The sequence below is a fragment of the Crinia signifera genome, chromosome 3 (assembly GCF_055691185.1).
Source record: "Crinia signifera chromosome 3, ASM5569118v1, whole genome shotgun sequence".
In the NCBI taxonomy this organism is placed as follows: Eukaryota; Metazoa; Chordata; class Amphibia; order Anura; family Myobatrachidae; genus Crinia; species Crinia signifera.
This window is the reverse complement of record NC_139219.1, coordinates 58,584,596-58,607,460: the sequence shown is the minus strand read 5'-3', so window position 1 is coordinate 58,607,460 and position 22,865 is coordinate 58,584,596. Positions and strand designations below refer to the sequence as shown.

At 44.5% G+C, this 22,865-nt stretch overlaps 1 protein-coding gene across 3 annotated transcripts in view; it reads left to right on the top strand.

Moving 5' to 3' along the window:
* The window catches only part of SLX4IP (SLX4 interacting protein), a 167,992-nt gene that overhangs the window by 18,488 nt on the left and 126,639 nt on the right, over positions 1 to 22,865 (top strand). For all 3 annotated transcript variants that reach the window (XM_083175853.1, XM_083175852.1, XM_083175851.1), the window contains exon 2: positions 7,760 to 7,943. In XM_083175853.1, coding sequence (XP_083031979.1) covers positions 7,917 to 7,943 — 27 coding nt within the window. In that variant the 5' untranslated portion in view covers positions 7,760 to 7,916. The remainder of the gene's footprint in view (positions 1 to 7,759; positions 7,944 to 22,865) is intronic.

The following is a 22,865-nucleotide window of genomic DNA, read 5'->3' as shown; positions in this document are numbered from 1 at the left end:
CCATATCGAAAGAAAAGTGACATGTGTACGCACGTTCGATCGATATGCAGCCCGTTCCTGCGATCATTCCTCCCAAAAGCAGCACGCCCATGTGGGTGTTGACTAGCTGCGTCATCCCTCCATCAGCGCAGCATGTAAACAACAGGAAGTCTTCTCCCCCGTACTTTCCGCGCCATGCTGTTAAAGAATATTCGTTGTGTGTGCATTCCTTTTGAAATAAATAATCGTGTGTGCATTCCTGACAGATATAGTTATAGAAGGAAGATAGATAGATAGATAGATAGATAGATAGATAGATAGATATGTGATGTTCATTGTTCTGCATAAACACTTAACATTTATTAAGAAATACTGACAAAAAATACTGTGAACACTTTGTTTATTTGGGTGGTCGGACCTGAACAGAGTATATCACATACAGGTGCTTGCGTGAAGGTGTAGCAGGAACGCCCACCCACCCAAAAAACATAAAAACACATTTGAACATGGTGGTGTATGTAGTGGAAAGCGGTCCCACGGCAGCAACGCATCACATGGGAACATCCCGGCCTGCTCACATGTGATGCATTGCTGCCGTGGGACCGCTTGCCATGACATAAGTGCCACGTGTGAAGGTTTAGCAGGAACGCCCACCCACCCAAAAAACATGAAAACACATTTGAACATGGTGGTGTATGTAGTGGAAAGCGGTCCCACGGCAGCAACGCATCACATGGGAACATCCCGGCCTGCTCACATGTGATGCATTGCTGCCGTGGGACCGCTTGCCATGACATAAGTGCCACGTGTGAAGGTTTAGCAGGAACGCCCACCCACCCAAAAAACATGAAAACACATTTGAACACGGTGGTGTATGTAGTGGAAAGCGGTCCCACGGCAGCAACGCATCACATGGGAACATCCCGGCCTGCTCACATGTGATGCATTGCTGCCGTGGGACCGCTTGCCATGACATAAGTGCCACGTGTGAAGGTTTAGCAGGAACGCCCACCCACCCAAAAAACATGAAAACACATTTGAACACGGTGGTGTATGTAGTGGAAAGCGGTCCCACGGCAGCAACGCATCACATGGGAACATCCCGGCCTGCTCACATGTGATGCATTGCTGCCGTGGGACTGCTTGCCATGACATGCACCATTTTAAGGTGCATGCTGCTGGCCTCCAAATAAACAAGAAGGAGAAAAAAGTAAAATAAAGTACACAAACTATTTTTTGACTTTATAATGCAAACCGTTATAAATTTTTTCATATAAAGAGTGTACTACTGCTACGCCTTTTTGGATTTTCGTAATTTTTTGGGCTACGGTATGGACTTTCCCGCTTAGTTCTTGTAGACATTTATGGACTTGTGTCATGTTTTCTTGCATTGTGCTTTCGTCGCTGGACGTGTCAGGTGATGGTGTGTTCTTCTCCCCCTCTGCACTGACATCTGAAATCTCGATGATATCTATAATAAGTACAGATAAAGAAATGTTTACCTTTCCACAAATGATACGTCACTATCCCATAAAGATGATTTGCAGTATACACTCACCATCTACACTGCTGGTGATCGCAATCACTTGGTGGCCCTCTGTGGTCCCTTCCATCGGCTGCGCAGCCTGGATATCATCTATAGTGACAAGGTAAAGTGACATATTACTACCCCTTGTTGTGTGTATAAAACATGTGTTGTTCTGTTGGTGTGCTGGTACAAAACCTTACCTGTTGTACTCTCCTTCTTTATTTTTAGGTTGGAGGCCCTGTCTCTGCCTTCCTCATGTCTTCTCCTGGATTGGATTTCCTCTGAGTAAAAACAAGCAACATGTCAGCAAAACACACAAAATGTAATGGATCAAGACAGTATATTAATAAAGCCACCTAGGGCATTGGACTCACTTCTTTTAATAATTCCACGAATTTTCTTGAGCTTGGCCTGCTCCTTGTGCTTCAGGTCCGACCACCGTTTTTGGAGCTGGTATTTGGACCTTCTTTTCCCAAACTTCTCCTTTATCTCCTTGCATACACGCTGCATAATAATTTCTTTTCTATAATTTGTCTTGGGGTATGTTTTTCTCGAACAATCGTAGTCCCTTCTATCCAGCATTTTGACCATCAGTTCCACCTCTGCAGATGACATGGCGGATGCGCGCGTCACTTTTTTCTCCTTGTTGTCAGCGATTTCTTTATCTGTTGTTATCAGTGCTGAATTGGAAAACAAAGGTGCTGTACTGGCCTCCCCCATATGCGGTGGCGCCAGACCCTCCGACATGGCTCCTCGATGTCCCGTGTCTGTGTGACGCGAAGCACGTGAGTGGGGCGGAGATTCCTGTGCTCATCCAATCACTGTGTTTCAAGCCACGTTCAGCACGAAAGAATATTCCGTCGTTGCTGTTGGATTGATCGGAGCAGCGCAGCGAATTTTCCGGACTGTATCGACATTTATTTCGGTGAGTATTAAAACAAAATGTGTAGTTTTCTATGACAGGGACTTCAATCTGTGGGCCATGGGTATGCTGGGGCTTGTAGTGACCGTGTATCCTATGTCCCACAGAGTTTCAACTCCTGTACTATAGCTACAGTATATCTAGTGGCCCACAGACTGAACACATGTACATTAAATGGTTTATGGTGTGCTTTGTGTATCAAGAAAATAATATTCCTTTTTATTTTATTTTTTGGAACAGAAATTCAACCATGGCAGAAAAAAATGTCGAGTTCATGAAGGACTTCATTGAGGCCTACAGGGATCAAAATTGTCTCTGGAACACAAAATCCAGAGACCATTCCAATCGGCAGAAGAGGCTATCTGCTCTGGAGGAGCTGGTGAGGGTGAGCCAAACATACTACCCCACAGCAAATGTAGAGTGGGTCCGGACTCGGATTGCCAATATGAGGACCGTCTTTAAAAAAGAACTGAATAAGGTTGAGTCCTCAAAGCGGTCTGGGGCAGGGGCAGACCAAGTCTATGTGCCCAGGCTGTGGTACTACGACCTGCTGGCCTTCACGGTGGACCAGGAGCTGCCCAGGGATTCGGTCAGCAACACTTCAAGGAACCAGCCTGCCCCCTCCACCTCCGCGTGCAACCAAGAGGTTTCTGATGACACCATTTGCGGCACAGTAAGTAGACGGATTTTATTTTAAATTTTTTTTTCAAACCAGATAAATATAACAGCAAGTACAGTATAAAAATTGTGAACATGTAAAATTAAAAGGGGGGGTATCGCCCCCTGCAACTGACCTCTCTGTTGGGCACAACAGAGAGGTCAGTTGCAGGGGGCGATACCCCCCCCTTTTGGTTATACATCGTCAATTTGACCTTCTCTGTGGCCCTAATTCTGGTTCTTCTCAGTGGTGGAGCTATACTCTTATCCGCCTGAGAACACAGTGATCAATATTCAGACATCGCAAGTGCATTTACCACATTTTTTGTATTTGGAACTTTTGGTTGGCATTGGTAATCCCTGGTATCTACACTGTTGTAGTCTTTCTGGCGCGGATTATTGTAATATTTTTTGTTGTCTAAAATTAACGAAATAATATCATTCTGCCAATCCACAGCGCCAACACCAATAAAATACTGCATGTATTCATCCCTGTTAATTTAGCACGCATAGATGCATTTCTGGTGTTTAAATTAGTATTTGGTATGTCTGGTATCTAAATAATTAGTTTCCAGAGATGCCAGTCATAACGCCTCTTCAACTAGCTCACTTTCATCCATGGCAGCAACATGGTGGTGTGTGGGCTGCGTTCTTCTGCGTAGATATAAAAATATATGGAAGTCTTAAAAATCGATAGTGATACATCATCTTGTTTTTGTTACAGCCATCGCTATTTGCCGAGGAGGAATCTTCGGCATCGCTGGAGGTGGCATCACAGCTGCCTTCACCGACCCTCTGCTCCACCCCCACACCAACCGCCACGACCAGCGCTGAACCTCAATCAAGCGCTCAAAGTACAGCAGAAGCACCATCAAGAAGAGGGCGCAAAAGGCCGAGGCAGACTCCAGATGCTGCGGACGTGGCAACCACCAAGATCCTGGAGTCTGCCAACAGATTGATGAGCATGGATGAGGATGATGCGGACCGGGTGGGGAGTGTATTAGCTGACAATTTGCGAAAGTTGGACCCGGCTACAAGGGTGGAGGTAGAGCGCATATTTTATGAGACGCTGTACCGGGCCCGTGTGGGGACTCTGTCCCGGCACACACGTCTCACCGATGAGACCCCTCTGCCTAGGGTTGAATTTCAACCCATCAGCCCAGCTCCTATACCCCAACAAGCGGTATTTCACCCGGTGCAATATCCCCAGTATCAACATTTACAGCCACCAACTGGGCAAAGGCAGCACCAACCGGCAACGTTGGCTAATACGCTCCCACCAGGTCCACCTGGTGGCCCCTTCCAGAGTTTAGTGGAAAGTCCATCTCCCTCCCAACCACCGATGGATACAGGGGATTATGGGGTGGGACAAGTTTACCACCATATGTAAATATTTTATATAGTTTATTTAAGTGCATTATTGTTTTAAATATTTTTATGTTTAAGTATTTCTTTATTATTTATTTACTTGTTATTTATGTTATATTTTTTATAAGTTTATAAGTTAATAATTTATATAAAAATTAAAAATTCTGTAATCTAGTTGGTGTCCGTGTGAAAATATCATTTACCATGCAGGGTGACTATAGGGCACAGATATACATATGGGGTACATGCATGTTGTTTCAATATTTACCTTCATGTATTGCTCCTGGAGACTGTACAAAAGTACCAGGAGAAATTGGCATAGAAATAGGTGTGGTGGAGCAACTACTTGCTAGTACATAAACACCAGTACTGGGTACAGTCTGCACTCCAGGTGCCGTGGCATTGTGCCCTCCAGGAATGCCTGGCACCTGAGTACTACCACTCACTTGCCGTGATTCGGCCTCCACCTCCCCCTCCTTGCTGCAAGAAGACGCAGAGGACAACTTGTGCGGAACTGTGAGTATACAAATTTTATTGGCAAAATATTGATTATTACACACCAAAAAACAATATATTTACAATGACAAAAAGGAACATTTTTAAGCAATCATGTCATTCTGCCACTCCACAGCCCCAACACCATTGAAATAATTCAAGTACTCGTCTCTTGACAACTTTGCTTGCGTTGATGCATTTCTGGTGTTTAAATTAGTTGCCAAAGCTGTCAGACCAATAGGCTCGTCAACAACTTGGCTCTCGTCCACTGTAGCCCCCAGTTGTTGTGTGTGCACCGCTTTTCTGCGCATGTAGTTGTGCAGCACACAACAGGCCAGCACCACTTTGTCAATCTTATCTAGGCGCAGATTGATGGGACTGTGAAAAATTCTGAATTTATTACTTAGAATCCCAAACGCATTTTCAACCACTCGCCTGGCACGTGACAGGCGATAGTTAAAAATGCGTCGTTCCCTGTTCAGTGCCCTTTGTGGGTAGGGTTTAAGGACATTAGGGTGCAATGCAAAGGCCTCATCCGCCACAAAAACAAAGTTCAAACCGTGCTCATTTTCAGTCCGCTCTGGCAGATTCAGTTCATTTTTTTTCAGTTGGTCGTGGAAAAAGGTATTCTCCAGGGCTCCTCCATCTGAAACTCTACCATTTTTCCCAATGTCCACAAATATAAACTCGTATCGAGCATTAGCGATGGCCATTAGAACAATGCTGAAGAACCCCTTATAATTATAATAAAAAGATCCACTCTTTGCAGGGGGCATGATCCTGACGTGTTTGCCATCGATAGCTCCACCACAATTAGGGAAATTCCAAAGATCACGGAAATCACGTGCAATATTTTGCCACTCCTCCTTGGTCGATGGAAACTGCAATATAAAAGTATATGCGTATTAATAATCTGTTGGGTTGATTTTAGACCCATCAGCCCTCCCCCATTGCAGCCTCAAAGCTATTACCCGCCTTATCAAAATGACCCCCCACCCACTGGTGTAAAAGATTAAATCAACAGGCATTGTAAAGATATACATATAGGGTACAGGTATGTGCACAGCTATACATATGGGGGACATGTACGTAATTTCCATATTTACCTTCATGTATTTGTCCTGTAGAACTTGGACGATGGCATCACAGGTGTCTGGTATTATCAACCCCAGCGCTTGAGATGATATTGCGGTGGTGAATCTCAGGTCGGCAAGGGTCCTGCCTGTTGCCAGGTAACGCAGCGTTGCCACCAGTCTCTGCTCTGCAGAAATAGGCCTCCTGAAATAGGTGTCCTCTCTCTCTATTAAAGGGGTAACCAGTGTCAGCAGCTCCATGAAGGTAGCGTCATCCATACGGAGATAATTTCTGAAATCATCAGGATTGTTCTCCCGTATCTCCTGTAGCAATGGCATGTGGGAGAAGGTGTCTCTCCTCAGAAGCCAGTCTCTGGTCCAGCAGCTCCGATTCTTGGTCCTTTTTCTTTTTTTAATAGCCCGCAATCTAATGGCCATAGCAGCCAAAATGCACGCACGAGCCTTCCTTCTCCTCAAGCTCATAATTAAAAAGGCCCAAATGCACCGATAGACGAACGAACGTACGTATATCCTGTACAGCTAGCAATGATCTGAATAGTCACGGCTCTATTCACTGTACTACACGAACGATTCTTTGTTCCGTGATCACGCCTCGTTTTGGTATGCTCTTTTAATCCAGCCCATTATGATAATGTTGTGTACATTTTTATCGTGTGAATAGCCAGAACGGGAGAGTGTGTACGGTGGTACAATCTTTTTCTTGCGATTGTTTGGACGGGAGTACATCGGACGTCGCAAGTAAAATTGTACATATGTGTACGCGCAGATCGGTCGTATGTTTCGGACGGCCGAACGTGAATTCGGTCGATCGAACGGTCGCAAGAAAAATGAAATTGTACATATGTGTACCCAGCTTGACTTAATTAATAGCTCAGTCAATTTGATTTAACGATCTGTGCTGAGCCGTGGAACGCTTCAGAGCGTTGAGGACCGCGTTTGGAAACCTCTGATATAGAGGATAATGCTAGTTGCCATATAAATGGTTTTCTGGTGGATAAATCTATACTTTGTTGTGGCACTGGAAGTCTGCGTTTGCAGGTCATATAAATACTAATAATATTTGGATATAGAAGTCTAAAAATCAATTAATAAGGGAAAACCAAGTTGCCAGTTTGAATTTGACTTTGAAGTCTCTTCAGCTTCAGAATGCAGCACCACCTTTATTACATTTGTAAGAGGTAGGTGTATGAATCACTAGTGTGACACTACACTTACGGCCGAATTCAGACCTGATCGCAGTGCAATATGTGCTCAAAATGGGCAAAACCATGTTGCGCTGTAGGTGTTGCAGATGTAACACGTGCAGAGAGAGTTAGATTTGGTTGAATTATTTTGTTTCTGTGCAGGGTAAATACTGGCTGCTTTATTCTTACACCGAAATGTAGATTTCATTTTGAACACACCCCACCCAAATCTAACGCTCTGAACATGTTGCATCTGCCCCATCTGCAGTGCAGCATGGTTTTGTCCATTTTGAGAGCAAATTTTGTGCAATACTGTCTTTGTTTCTAGCCTCGGAGGCCCATTGTCTGTGTCCTTCATAACATGGGAATTCTGAGGTAAAAAAGACAAGTATAATGTGTAATTCTAATACATTTTGTAAATTGTGTGTAGAAATGTGCACACACATACTGTGTGTTGTAAATGCTGTTTATACAGTAGCGCCTGAACATAAATGACATATGCGTCTGAAAAACATCTTCCTTTTCCCTATAGATACATCCTGACAACATGCGTGCGGGCCCTCGGGTGTCTGTCTGCCTGTCCAACCAGCTTTAGCTGACTAGGAAGTTGTGAATATTCCGACCTCTACTGATATCATCACTGATTACAGGTCTCGTGTCTGGGCCGTCTCGTGTCTGGGCTGTCTGACATGATGTCTAACAAACTTGTTGTCAAGGTAAGAACCTGTTATTAAGCAGTCATTGAGTTTAGGAAAACTTTGTCCGTCTTTTCTTGTTTATGGGATCTTTGATGCATTAGCGTTTGTAGGTGAAAATTACTGTATCATTTGAAAAAGTTAGTTTACAAAGATTTAAGAGCGCTTATTTAGGGTTTACATCAGGGATGGGGAACCTTCGGCCCTGCAGCTGTTGAACTACAAACCCCAGCATGCCCTGCTACAGTTTTGCTATCTGGCCATGCTAAAACTGTTGCAGGGCATGCTGGGATGTGCAGTTCTACAGCAGCTGGAGGGCTGAAAGTTCCCCATCCCTGGCTTACATAATCTACTCGGAGCTTGATTAGGAGAGGGTTTACATACTTCTCCCATCATAGGGTACCTGCACATGTGCAGAATGAGCCCCGTATGGGTGCATACAGCCCAGTCTGATTAAAGGCTGCTGTAGATTGGGGGGTGTAGCAGAGCTGGGCAGGATTCCTGAACACAGGGGTATGCCGCACTGGTTCTGGGTGTTCTGATGCCTGAGGGTTACTCAGGTGGTCTGTGCTACCACAAGTGACCCGATGGATGCAGCAGAGGATCACACAAGCATCGCTGCATATTTTTGTACAGCAGTGGCACTTAGACCCACAATGCACTGCAGCTGACCATATAGCTATATAAATACTGTTCTCTATTACCAGTTATTTTATTAATCTACTCGGAGCTTGATTAGGAGAGGGTTTACATACTTCTCCCATCATAGGGTACCTGCACATGTGCATACTTCTCCCATCATAGGGTACCTGCACATGTGCAGAATGAGCCCCGTATGGGTGCATACAGCCCAGTCTGATTAAAGGCTGCTGTAGATTGGGGGGTGTAGCAGAGCTGGGCAGGATTCCTGAACACAGGGGTATGCCGCACTGGTTCTGGGTGTTCTGATGCCTGAGGGTTACTCAGGTGGTCTGTGCTACCACAAGTGACCCGATGGATGCAGCAGAGGATCACACAAGCATCGCTGCATATTTTTGTACAGCAGTGGCACTTAGACCCACAATGCACTGCAGCTGACCATATAGCTATATAAATACTGTTCTCTATTACCAGTTATTTTATTAATCTACTCGGAGCTTGATTAGGAGAGGGTTTACATACTTCTCCCATCATAGGGTACCTGCACATGTGCAGAATGAGCCCCGTATGGGTGCATACAGCCCAGTCTGATTAAAGGCTGCTGTAGATTGGGGGGTGTAGCAGAGCTGGGCAGGATTCCTGAACACAGGGGTATGCCGCACTGGTTCTGGGTGTTCTGATGCCTGAGGGTTACTCAGGTGGTCTGTGCTACCACAAGTGACCCGATGGATGCAGCAGAGGATCACACAAGCATCGCTGCATATTTTTGTACAGCAGTGGCACTTAGACCCACAATGCACTGCAGCTGACCATATAGCTATATAAATACTGTTCTCTATTACCAGTTATTTTATTTTATTTATCATTTTATTTATTTATTAACAGTTTCTTATATAGCGCACACATATTCCGCAGCGCTGTACAGAGAATAGTTAGTTGATCATTCACATCAGTCACTGCCCCAGTGGATCTTATACTCTATATTCCCTACCACATGTACACGAAGGTGCTGTATGTGACGTTATGGTAATTACATGGTATGTTTGGTATGCCAGCTGTGCTTTGCTTCTTTCTTTTCTGTTTTTAAAACTGTAGTATGACATTATCACAACGCTCTACTACTCCTTCCACTGGTGCCCCTCTATGATAATACAGCTATAGTGTTCACTGAAGGTTTTGAATCGGGCAGGGCGACGGGGGGCGGACCAGGCCCGACGACGTCACAGCTGGGGGGCGGTCCCGGGCCGCCGACGTCACAAGAGGGGCGTACCCGGGCCGCCGCCGTCATGAAAGGGGGCAGGCCCGGCCACCGCCGTCATGAAAAGGGGTGGGCCCGGCCGCCACCGTCATGAAAGGGGGCGGGCCCGGCCGCCGCCGTCGCCAAAGGGGGCAGGCCCGGCCTCTTTGAAGTCACTATGCTGCCGGGGAAGCGCCGGGCATCGCCGTCTACGGCGACGCTGAGCTTCCCCTTGAGGCTGTTTTAGCGGGACGCTGCGAAAGGGGCAGGGCGCATTTTGCCCTTTAAAAATCGGGCAGGGCGCAGCGCCCCGTTAAAACAGCCTAGCGGGAACACTAAGTGATATAGTGATAGTTACCTGCAGGACTCGTGATCACACATCCAGGCTGCACACACCTACAGTTATGCTGGGTGCACACCTTTGTGATCACTTGGCTCAGGCATGTCCAAACTATGGTCCTCCAGCTTTTGTGAAACTACACATCCCAGCATGCCTTCCCATAGTTTTAGCATTCCCTAATAGCAAAACTGTGGCAAGGCATGATGGGACTTGTAGTATCACAACAGCTGGAGGGCCATAGTTTGGACATGCATGACTTAGCTGATAGAGTAGACACTCCCGATCAACTGAAACAATATTCAAGTGTCGCTTAATAATACATAAAACATACCAATTTGTAATATTTATTCATTTTTTATATAATATATGTATTAAAAAGGTACAAATCATACACAAAGGCCCTTATTCTGGTTCACTCGTAAAGGCAAAATCGTCTCAAATGGAAAAAAAACATGTGAGAATTAGATTTGGGTGGGGTTTTACTTCAAAGTTAGAACTATATTACAGTGTAAAAATAAAGCAGCTAGTGTTTACCCTGCACAGAAACAAAATAACTCACCCAAATCTAACTCTCTTCACATGTTACATCTGCCCTACCTGCAGTGCACATGGTTTTGTCCATTTGAGAAGGAATTTGCCTTTGCGAGTGAACCAGAATAAGGGCCGAAATCAACAATTGTAAAGTATAAAATAAACTTAAACAATTGAATAACCTCCTGGGGAAATAATAAATCAATAAAACATGAACCATTATATAAGCATCATAATAAACACTACCGAGAGCTTGAGTGCCCAGAACTAACTGCAGGGGAATATTCCCAATTGATCCAGATCACCAAAGGGTTAAAAAGTCCTTACAATGGGACGGGGCCGAATTTCCGATTGTGCGGTTCTGCACACGCACATTGGCGAATATTTGCATGTGCATATCACACTCACGAGGCATTCTCATTGGCAGGGGTGGCGAAGGGGGTGGGCGGGGATCTGGGGCAGGGGAACACCTAGCATTTTATGGGCATCACCTGGGAACACAGGTGGATTGATGCCTGCTCGGGGCGGGCGGCTGAAGTCGCATGACATCAATGCCCGCCCCTTTTTTGGCCATCTCCTTCAGAAATAAGTCAGTTTAGATTGACCTTTATTTGCGAATGGGGAAATAATCATTTGATGCTCTGTGACCATGGAATCGTACACAGACTAGCAGACGGGTCTGAATCAGGCCTAAAGTCCTTAATCCAAATGAGGGATGGTGGGATTTCGGGCATAGAATTTAGTGGGTAAACTGATCCTTAAGTATAGAAAGATTTAATGGAGGTGAAGCCCTATCGGCCGGTGACACTGACTGTGGAAACACAATGTCAGTATATGTCTCATTGCAAAATAGCATCCAACGCTATTATAAGTGCGAGGTTGATCGCAAGTGTCCTCCTTAGCGGTATATCACGGTGGTGGTAGACGGGACCGGCACAGTGGTACGCTATAAAAAGCCTGTTGCTGTCTGCAGCTACAGCCACCATTCTGGCAACCACAAAAAGAGTTGGTAGAATAATGTCCCCAAAAGCCAGCTACATAGGATGAGGCACAATTGTACCTCTGATAAAAAACGAATTGAACAGACCGAGGCACTGATAAATGAATTCAAGGAACGGGGCTACCCTAAAAATGTGTTGGATGAAGCACACGAATACTCTACCAACCTGGTGCGTGGAGAGATGATATCTAAAGTTAGGGTGGAACAAACAATTCTAACCATCAAAAACAGAAAAGAACAAAAATTCTAAATGTTGTTTTATATCATATTGCAGCGAATATAATCACTAGTGTTTTCAAAAAGAATTACAAACTACTCAGTGCCAGTCCTGTTCTTTGTGTTAGTCTAGAAACAGAACCATCAATCCTCTTCAGAAAGGCCTGTAAAATTAAAAACAGCCCAGGTTCTCGTTCCAGCCAGTCAGATTGGAAAGATAATCTTATAGTGTGTATCCAGTTTAAGCCCCCTCATCCACTCTCTCACCTCCAGATTGGACTACTGTAACCTCCTCCTATCTGGTCTTCCTGACTTCCACCTCTCTCCACTCCAATCTGTCCTCAATGTCCACCTTATTTTCCTCTCCATACATACAATGTCTGCCTACCCTCTCCTACAAGTCCTATACTGGCTTCCCTTCCCCTTCAGATCACAATTTAAGCTTCTCAAACTCACTTTGACTGACCTTATCTCCCTTTACTTTCCCACCTAACCTCTTCACTCAACAATTGAATGCTGCCTCTCTGGCAAACCATTTACTTTCTTACTCCTTGCTCGCGGTCTCCCAATTGGTATCACCCCTGTCTGTCTGCACCTATGCTTTAGAACAGTGGTGCTCAAGGACCACACACAGTTTACGTTTTCCCGGTCACCCGACAGGTACACTCATTACTCACTGACACATTTTAAAAGATCCACAGGTGGAGCTAATTATTTCACTTGAGTCTGCGAGGAGACCTGCAAAACATGCACTGTGTGGGGTCCCGAGGACCGACTTTGAGAACCTGTGCTTTAGAATGTAAGATCTCACTAGCAGGAGTCTCTTCCCTCATGTGCTTTTTTCTTTCCACCCTTATACCATAATTTACTCCCTACAGCCTTCAATGACATCTAAAGTTTGGGTTCCGTCACTTATTTGAGTTCTATGACCTCTGATACAGCAATGTATATAAACCATATGTCCTGTAATGTAATATTCTGTACTGTAAGTCCCTCTTTTTTTGGTTTTGTTTAGTGTTTTCTGTTTACATACTTTATAAGGAGCTGCAGACCTTCTGTGGCACCATGTAAATAAATGATGTGTGCGTGCCTGCTAATTGTGAATGATCCACTAGATGGCAGGATTCCTCCACCTTTCAGTTCTCATTTTGAAGCGTTTAAGAGATCTTGGACTCTGGTATGAAAATAGCTGACACAATAGAAACTTCTGCATTCCTTTATTAGATGAAGCCTAATAGGTTATGGTGAGCTACAAAAAGTGTTGACAAGCCTTCCACTGCATCTAATACAGCATGAACTCTCCAAAGAAAAGAAGGTTTTAATATTTTTTTTTTCTTCTCCGGCAATTTAGAGCTAATATTCCCACAGTGAAGCAGAGAACGGAGTGTATTGTCTGATAGATGAAAGAACGAATAACAGGTTTATTTAGGTTGATGCAAAACTATTTGCACCAATATTTGTTCCAGATCCAGTCGGAGACTTATACAGCTGCATCTTACATACATGTTACCGTTAGCCTAACACATTATAAAGCATGACACCTATGCACTTTACACATGCCTCGCACAGAGGTAGATAACCTTTGGCTTCCTGGCTGTCTGGCTGGCAGGCAGACTCCGTCTGACCTTTTCATTGCCACCATCATAGTATTTACGAGGATGCCATGGCCATAAATACTACAGCGGGTCGGCACCCACACACTATAAATGTCTGTGAGGCGGGATTGCAGGTGGGCACCAGGATCTCCGAGATGCCATGTGTCTGAGTCTGTGCTGTTGTAGGAAACCCTGGTGGAGGTGATTTCCAAGTCTTTACAGCAGGAGAGAAAGAGAGATGTTCTAGAGGGTTCAGTATGATTTACTTACAGTCAAAATAACGAACACCATTGGCCGATGGTTAAAATGCCGACATGGTCAAAAAGTGTAATTGTTTTTTCAGTATTTGTGGGTGTCTATGTCAACATATGTCGACATGGACATTGTATGAGTGTACTGTGTCCCCTCGCTGCACTCGGCACACTATATTATATTTTCCCTCCACATCCACTGGGATGGTAAAGTATAAGCAAGTCAAAAAATCTTAAACTCTTGTCAACTTTTTGACCTGTTAATATTTTGAATGTCGGCATTTTGACCATGACGGCAAAATGAACATCAGTATTTTGATTGACGATCAATGGTGGTCGGTATTTTGACCGTTGGGATTTTAACTGTAGGTAAACTGACTGCATCCTGTTCTGGGTCTGGTTAGGCTTCGGTCAGCTCTCCTACAGTGTCCCCAGTGTTGAAGCATGTGTTTACATATCCTTTCGTTATCCATTGGTCATCAGTGGTGAATTGTGGGTAACGGGCCCAGGTGCAAAATTTTTATTTGGGCTCCCGCCTCAAACCCCAACCCAATAAGTCATTGCTTGTCTGGGCAGCAATGGACCCCTTAGTCCTGCTGCACCAATGGTAGGTCCGCCACCTGGACAACCAATCTCCCGATGCATACACGCCATTGTTCCGGTTGATATCTACAGTGTCTAGATAGACCGTCAATAAGTTGACACCAAAAAGTTGACAGGGCCAAAAGGTCGACATAAAAAGGTTCACACGTGAGGAGGTCGACAAGAGTTATTCACATTTAAGTTTTGGATATTTTTTTTTTTATATATTTTACCTACAATTAGGAACATTCAATGTGCAGAGCCAAGTGCCATCAATGCAAAGTGCCAGGTCCGGAGCATGGCGGGCGTACGCGGTACAGTAATTGGAAATCCATGTCGACAGGTGTCAACAGTGTCACAAAAAATGTGAACAAACTCATGTCGACCTTTTCATGTGTCCACCTTTTGAACATAAACCCAAAACAAACGCTAATACTATAAAGGGTCATATGGTTCATATCTGCCATCAAATACTACATTTTTATGTTTACTTGAGGAGTGTAGTGTAGACCCCCTAATGTAGAGTTTCTACATGTATTAGAATGATCTGTGGATTATAGTCTGGGTTTTTTCAAAGCCGTTTAAGGCCCTGTGGTCAGTAATGTTTTTCCAGCTGCAGTTGTCCGTTTCCTCCTCCAAAGATTGAACACTCAAGAAAAAAACACGTTCTACCACTGCTCAATAGTAACGTTGTAGAGGGCCGGGGACACCCTAGCCTGCCCTACCTCCGTTGCCTCGAGCTGGGGTTGGCGGACGTGTGCAGAACTAGGCTTCGCCAATAATAGCCGCGTCCGAAGGAGCCAGTTAGTCTAGCTCCAACCCCGATGCCACCTGGTCTTAGAGAGAGACAACACGCCCACTAAGGCCAGAGGAGAGCAAGGGGACCGCTATCTAAAGCCCACACAAGGCCAGGGGCCCCGGACTCCCGAGGAGGATTAATAAAGACAAATGGCAACAATGCTCAATTGATGGTATAATAAAGACAATGGCAACAATGCTCAATTGATGGTATAATAAAGACAATGGCAACAATGCTCAATTGATGGTATAATAAAGACAAAATGGCAACAATGCTCAATTGATGGTATAATAAAGACAAAGGATTTTGCAGGGTGACCCCTGACTTATCTGGGAGATGACTGGACCACAGATAAGGACCTCCGCGCTTCCCCGAAGGGGTGACTCCAAGCGCAGATGATGCCCAGAAATGATAGGAGCAACTGCAACACGGCAATGCTATGGACAGCAAAACGCTATAACCGGCGCCTGACTGTCAAGCAAGCCGGCTTTTATTCAATTGTGCCGCCCCCTGTGACGTCGTGACGTCAGGTGCACGGCGAAAAGTCTTCCCCCTGTTGTGGGGCTTGCGGCGGAAGTCCGGGCCGTTGCTTAGCAACATGCCCGACGCTTCCCTGACTCGAGCGCCGGAAGAAGATGGCCGCCATCCCTGCAGTACCAATGCAGCGGACAGGATCAAGAGGCGGCGGCGGGACCCGCGGCGCCTAACAAACGTACTGTAAGTGGCTACGAGAAATAGTAACTTTGTGGGAAAATTGTACAATAATTCATAGGGCCGCGCACCCAGGAATAGAGTGGTACCCATCACACAAGTGTAGGAGTAGAGTTATCCAATGGAAGCATTCATCAAGTAGATCAATAACAAATAATCTATATTTTTATTGATATGTATCATAATGCTTGCGCTACTCACAGACAAAGCGGGATATAAGAATACTTGGGTTACTAGGAGAGCCCTTCCATGAAGCATGAGATCATACTGACATCACTTCCGGTCATGTCATCAGATCCTACCCCCAAGATGACATTCCCGTTTCTTAGTCCCACCCCCTTTGCGCTGTTGCAAGGTTTTCCCTGTCTTTACCCTCATCCTGCGCTTAACTAGGGGGCGGACATTATCAGGAGAGTCACCTACAGTACCCTTCTAGGGCTGTTGGGGACTACCCTACAAATGCAGAACCTCCAGCAGATTCTAGGCGTATCTGGTTGACAGATAGACAATGTCTAGATCAATTACGTGGTTGACCACTAATGGGCAAATGCGTCTAGTTAGACACCTAAAAATGGTCGACAGCGTCTCGATCGACATTAACAAAAGATCAACGCAAGCACAAGGTTGTCGGGAATGTGCTCTAGAGTGACCAGGTCGATGCATTCATATTTGGGGACATAGCGGGAGAATAAAACAATGCACAGTGAGCCATGCGAGGGGACGCGGTACACTCTACGGTGTCCATGTCGACCTATAGCGACGTAGGCACCAAAAAACCTTGAAAAACCTAGTAACCGTTCACCACGTTCCTGGTGAACTTTTGATTGCTTCGATCTTCAGCTACTGTCGATCTAGAGGCTGCTGACCATTTTTAGGCGTTAGACTGTTAGTTGTCGACCAAGAGATTATCAAACTTGGACATCGTCAATCCACTGTACCATAACACAGGGGTGGCCAACAGGTCCTCAAGACCTACCTGGTGCACAGCAGTAGTCATTACCAACTGTCAACATTCTCAAACCTGCTGCATTCATTCCTACTACAGGATAGATCCACAGGTTGCCTGAGAAACATGAACTGGTGGTAGATCTTGAGGAGAGGTTTGGCCACCCTGCCGTAACAGATTCCAGGTGGGTAGGCAAATATGCCTGTGATTGTATCAGTCATTACTGTTCAATAATACAAATGTGATATCTCTTCTCTTCTCACAATGACTCTGCATTTTTCCCATGTACTTCCACTTTTCTATTTTTGGTAATAAAAATATTTTTAGGTGTCTGAGGAACAGGCGAGATACATTCTCACATACTACATAATGACTAACTGTTGTAGTTTTTGGAATATTACAAAATAAAAATAAATTGATGTTATTTCTGGAAATTAATCTTTTGCCTTTTTTTCTCATACGTACTGTGTGTTCCCAAAGAGGAACTGAGACCAGGCACTTGTGTTGTAATAGAGGCTGTGGGTGTTACATTCAGATAGATGGTTGCAGTTCAGCTTCCGCAAAATAAATGATAGGTTTCCATTGGACCACTGCCATAATTACGTCAACCTGCCCTACTGATAAGTCATTGTGAAGCCATTCTAGATAAATGACTTATACCAAAAATAGAGTGACTTTAAAAGGCGCTGTAGCTGGAAGCCATCTTGTTTTCAGGTCATGGAAGTTTTGCATGATGGAATGTGGAGGAGCAATATAGAGGAGTTGGAAGCTTCAGGCCCTGCCATGGCCAACTCTGATTTCACCTCCTCATCAGGCTTCTCGGTGTCCAGGCCCCATGCTGGCCAAGAGACTCCTTGGGTAGAAAGCAGAGGCGTTATCATTGCAAAGAAGAAGCTTAGGCCCAAAGAGCAGAAAGTGCTGACTACAGCCAAGTTCCTGGTGGAAGACACAGCGGTCCCAACTGTTTAACCAGGTTCCAAGTGATGTTTGAAGTATCAGTCATTAAAAAGAAAATCATCCTGGTGGTTTCTGTTGTGGGTAAGGGGGTACGAAGAGGGTAGGGCCAGAGCCTGCTGTGCTTATGCAGTGCAATCTTTCACAGCACTACTCCTATGTGTCACACCCTATGACAGATGGGTGCTGGATACATACAGGGGGCTGGAATTAGAGATACGGGTGTGTTATATGAAGCCATACCTCCCATCATTCTGATTTAATGATCCAGGATTCCCCAGTGCTGCAAAGCCGCGTTCCCCATGGCTTTGGGGAAGGACTGCTATAGCGAGCCATGCCTCCCAATTGCCGTCACTGTTTGGGTATGCCCAGCGCTCTGGGAGCTGCCGGCGTGCCCCCATTCCCTTTGTCTCTCATGAAAGGCATCTATTCCCCGCTGCTTTGGCCTCCCAACTGAACCCCCACACTGGGGTCCTCTGGTTGGACAGTGCCCAGGAAATGGGACTGTCCCAAGTAAATAAGGATAGTTTAGAGGTAAGCCAAGTCCCTTGTTGCAGCTACTGGGCGGTTCTGTAGCTATGCTGCACCTCTCCATCAGATCAGTGATCAGAAAGGGTCGGGCGCAGTATATTCTATACTGTGTGCAGGAGGTAGATACTATGACTATGCTATGGGGTGGGTGGGGGGTAGCCCATTACATTTGTGCCTAAGGGCAGTCAGACCCCTAAATAAGTGTTTGGGGGTGTGGTTGTAGTTTGGAGTAAGCTGGTCATTTATCTGTGTAGGAGAAGTCTATTGCTTTCTGGGAATGTCCGTCCATTCAGGTTATGTTTTGATTGTCTGCCCTATTTATGGGAAAGAAAGGGTACCAGGGGGTTCTTGCTGTTGGGTCTTTAGGTGCTACCCCAGCCACTACACGTAATAGGCTGATTTTACCCCACAGGTTCTAAAACCCAGTCCTCCGGTCATGTTTGCAGGTCACCTTTTGATTTTTAAAATCTGACAGTTGTGATACACAGTGCACCTGCCAGGTGACCTGGAAAACATGACCTGCGTGTAGTCTTGAGAATTGGGTTTAAAAACAACTGGTCTATACTGTACCTTAATGTGGCAATGAGCAGACAACAACACTGCTTTTATCTGCGCAGACCTAGACAGGCATCAGATAATGCAAAGTTTAACGTTAAGTATCATTATGGGTGTAATGGTTAGCATTACTGCCTCACAGCGCTGAGGTCATGGGTTCGATTCCCACCATGGCCCTAACTGTGCGGAGTTTGTATATTCTCCCCGTGCTTGCGTGGGTTTCCTCTGAGTACTCTGGTTTCCTCCCACAATCCAAAAATATACTGATAGGTTATTTGGCTCCTAACAAAAAATGAACCCTAGAATATCTGTGTGCGTGTTCATGTGGTAAGGAATATAGATTGTAACCTCCACTGGGACAGGGACTGATGTGAATGTTCAAATATTCTCTGTAATGCGCTGCGGAATATGTGTAATATGTAGTATATAAGAAACTGGTAATAAATAATAAATAAATTATCATTTCAAACAAAACTGTTGATCTGATCATTGTCATTGTCCTGTGCCAGGTCATTGTAGGCAGGGAAGGCATATGCGCTGCAATTCTCTGGCCAATCCACCAACATCGGGAAGATAATTGTGTGTGTGTGTGTATGTATATATATATATATATATATACCCAGGGTTAGAAATATCATCTGGCGAGTCAAAACCAAATTTGCATATGCTGTATATACCTCGGGTATATTTATATTGGTCTGTCAATCTGGCTCGGATAACTGCCAGTGTCTGCCCCAGCCATTGACATCGCTGGTCAGGCTGATGTTTTGATTAAGTGAAAGATTCTAGGGGTATGGGTCATTACTCTATCTAACAGCACAGTCATTTAGTCAGGGCCGGCGCCACCACTAGGCAGCTCTAGGCATTTGCCTAGGGCGCCGGCACCTGGAGGGCGGCAGTTCACCCCAGCGAACTGTGTAAAAAAATTGCTGCCCCGGCGTCCCTGCAGTGCTGGGGCGGTCAGGGGTGTCCGTGCCGTAGGGGTACCTGCGGCGCCGTCATGTGTATAAAGCTGGCTGCGGCCGGCGGGGTCCCTGTAGTGAATAGAAAATAACTAGCGCTATGCGCGCGGCGGCGCGGGAAGCGCTAGTTATTTGCTATTCACTACAGGGACCCCGCCGGCCGCAGCCAGCTTTATACACATGACGGCGCCGCAGGTACCTCTACGGCACGGACACCCCTGACCGCCCCAGCACTGCAGGGACGCCGGGGCAGCAATTTTTTTACACAGGTACCACCCCCCCCCTCCCTCCCCCCGGCACCGGGGCGCCCCCACCCTGATTCACCTGGGGCGCTCCGGTGCCTTGCATCGGCCCTGCATTTAGTAGACAGGTTTTGGTGGACACATGAAAAAAGGTCAACATGCATAAGGTCGGTAAAATGCTGACATGAGTTTCTCCACCCCAAAAAAGTGTTCATGTTAACACGTTTCCCCCTCACATGTCTTGATGCGCTTGTTCACCGGGATGGTAAAGTAAGAACAAGGTGGTTTAAAAAAAAAAAAAAAACATAAATAAACTGTCCTTTTTCATGTCGGCATTTTGTTTGTGTCGACCTTTTGAATATGATTACCTAATGCTTGTCAACCTTTTCACGTGTCGACCTAGACAGTTTCAATGTAATGACCGCATACTGATTCTATTTAGGGGAAATTCATAATGTGGTACTGTAGGCTGTAACATTGGGCCCGATGTACTAAGTGATAAAATGGAGAGTGATAAACCACCAGCCAATCCGCTCCTAACTGCCATGTCGCCGGCTGGGTTTGGAAAATGACAGGTAGGGGCTGATTGGTTGTTTGTCACTCTCCATTTTATCACTTTTCAAGGCTTAGTACATCTCGCCGTTGTGTTTTGTTTTTTCAACACGGTTTACAGGATTTCTGTCAGCTTGTGACTTTTCAATACATTTGAAAGACGACAATCATGTGTAAGGCTACAAAACCCCCAAATTAACACTAGTAAAATACAAACGCGTGTATATGACACCTCTCTAATTGCAGAAAGTATGTACCCTACACACCTAAAGTAAGTGATACGTTTAATGACCAGCAGCAATGAATTACAACGTGAACTGCTGCCCCCCCCCCCCCCTGAGGCCGCGGGGGAGTCACTTTTTTAAACTTTTTATACATTAGTTAAAGTCATAAAATCCTGTTTTACCCTTCAGTACATTGCTTATTATTAAGATCAGAAGAGTTTACTGTAAACTGATTTGATACCAAAAAGACCCAAGGGACATTGCAAAGAAAAACGTTGTAGGCCCTTGGGTAATTGCGTAACTGTAATCCACTTCTTTGTTTGTTTCATGGTTTAGTGCCTGTTTGTGTACTGTCTTTGTGATTTTTATGGTAATGAAGGTTTGTGTATCTGTTTTTATAAAGTTCCCCAGACATTTTTTTGTTTGCTAACTGGTAATACAAACAGAGCTGGATTTTATAGAAAGTTGAACTTGCTTTGTCTAAAGTAATCCGTTTTTAGCTAATAAAAATCAGTCAGTTGGTAAAAGTGTGGTAAAAAGTAGAAAACATTTATGTACATATCATGCTAACTGCACATAGTCAGATATATGTACAGTATAGGGCTGTTAAGCTATGAATTTCCTATCTAGTCATTTAGTCTGGTATTCATGTTCAAATGCACACGTACATAATTGGCTGTTTCTATCAAATCATGTAGTCTGAAATCCATTATCAAATGTACATCTACATAATAGGCTGTGTTCCCACGCGTTTCTATCACATCATGTAGTCTGATATCCATTATCAAATGTGCACAATAGGCTGTGTATCCACATGTTTATATCACATCATGTACTCTGATATCCATTATCAAATGTACATGTACATAATGGGCTGTTCACCCACGCGTTTCTATCAAATCATGTAGTCTGAAATCCATTATCAAATGTACATCTACATAATAGGCTGTGGTCCCACGCGTTTCTATCATCATGTAGTCTGATATCCATTATCAAATGTACATCTACATAATAGGCTGTGACCCCACGTGTTTCTATCAAATCATGTAGTCTGAAATCCATTATCAAATGTACATCTACATAATAGGCTGTGTACCCACGCGTTTCTAACAAATCATGTAGTCTGAAATCCATTATCAAATGTACATCTACATAATAGGCTGTGTACCCACGTGTTTCTATCACATCATGTAGTCTTATATCCATTATCAAATGTACATCTACATAATAGGCTGGTTACCCACGCGTTTCTATCAAATCATGTAGTCTGATATCCATTATCAAATATATATGTACATAATAGGCTGTGGACCCACGCGTTTCTATCAAATCATGTAGTCTGATATCCATTATCAAATGTACATCTACATAATAGACTGTGTACCCACGTGTTTCTATCACATCATGTAGTCTGATATCCATTATCAAATGTACATCTACATAATAGCCTGGGACCCACGCGTTTATATCACATCATGTAGTCTGATATCCATTATCAAATATATATTTACATAATAGGCTGTGTACCCACGCGTTTCTATCAAATCATGTAGTCTGATATCCATTGTCAAATGCACATGTACATATGGGCTGTTCTACACCACGCATTTTTGTATCAAATCATATAGTCTAATATCCATTATCGATAGTACATGCGTTTCTGTCAAATCATATAGTCTATATTCATGATCAAGTCTTTTTTTATTTCTTTTTTTTTTTTAATAATATGAATCATCAGTTAAAAACAAGCAAGTGTATTATGAATTTTAATGTATATTATTTAGAGATTATTAACAATGGAAACCATCATACTTTAGACACATTTTAGTAATTTCACATCTTTCATGCCTTGTGATTTAACCTCTGTAATTGTAAAGTAGGGTTTCAGGGCTGGGTGCGCCTAAAATACAGCAGGCTCCGCATGGGAGAAGCCCTTTAATGTGGCCAATCTCTAGGATTAGGGCCTGAGAATGTCGCTGATGCAAGCAGTGCTAAACTGGTCATGCAATGCAAACAATCGAATTGGCTCCCGGCCACCTTCAATGGTAGCTAATTCTCCTAATCAATTGAATCTTC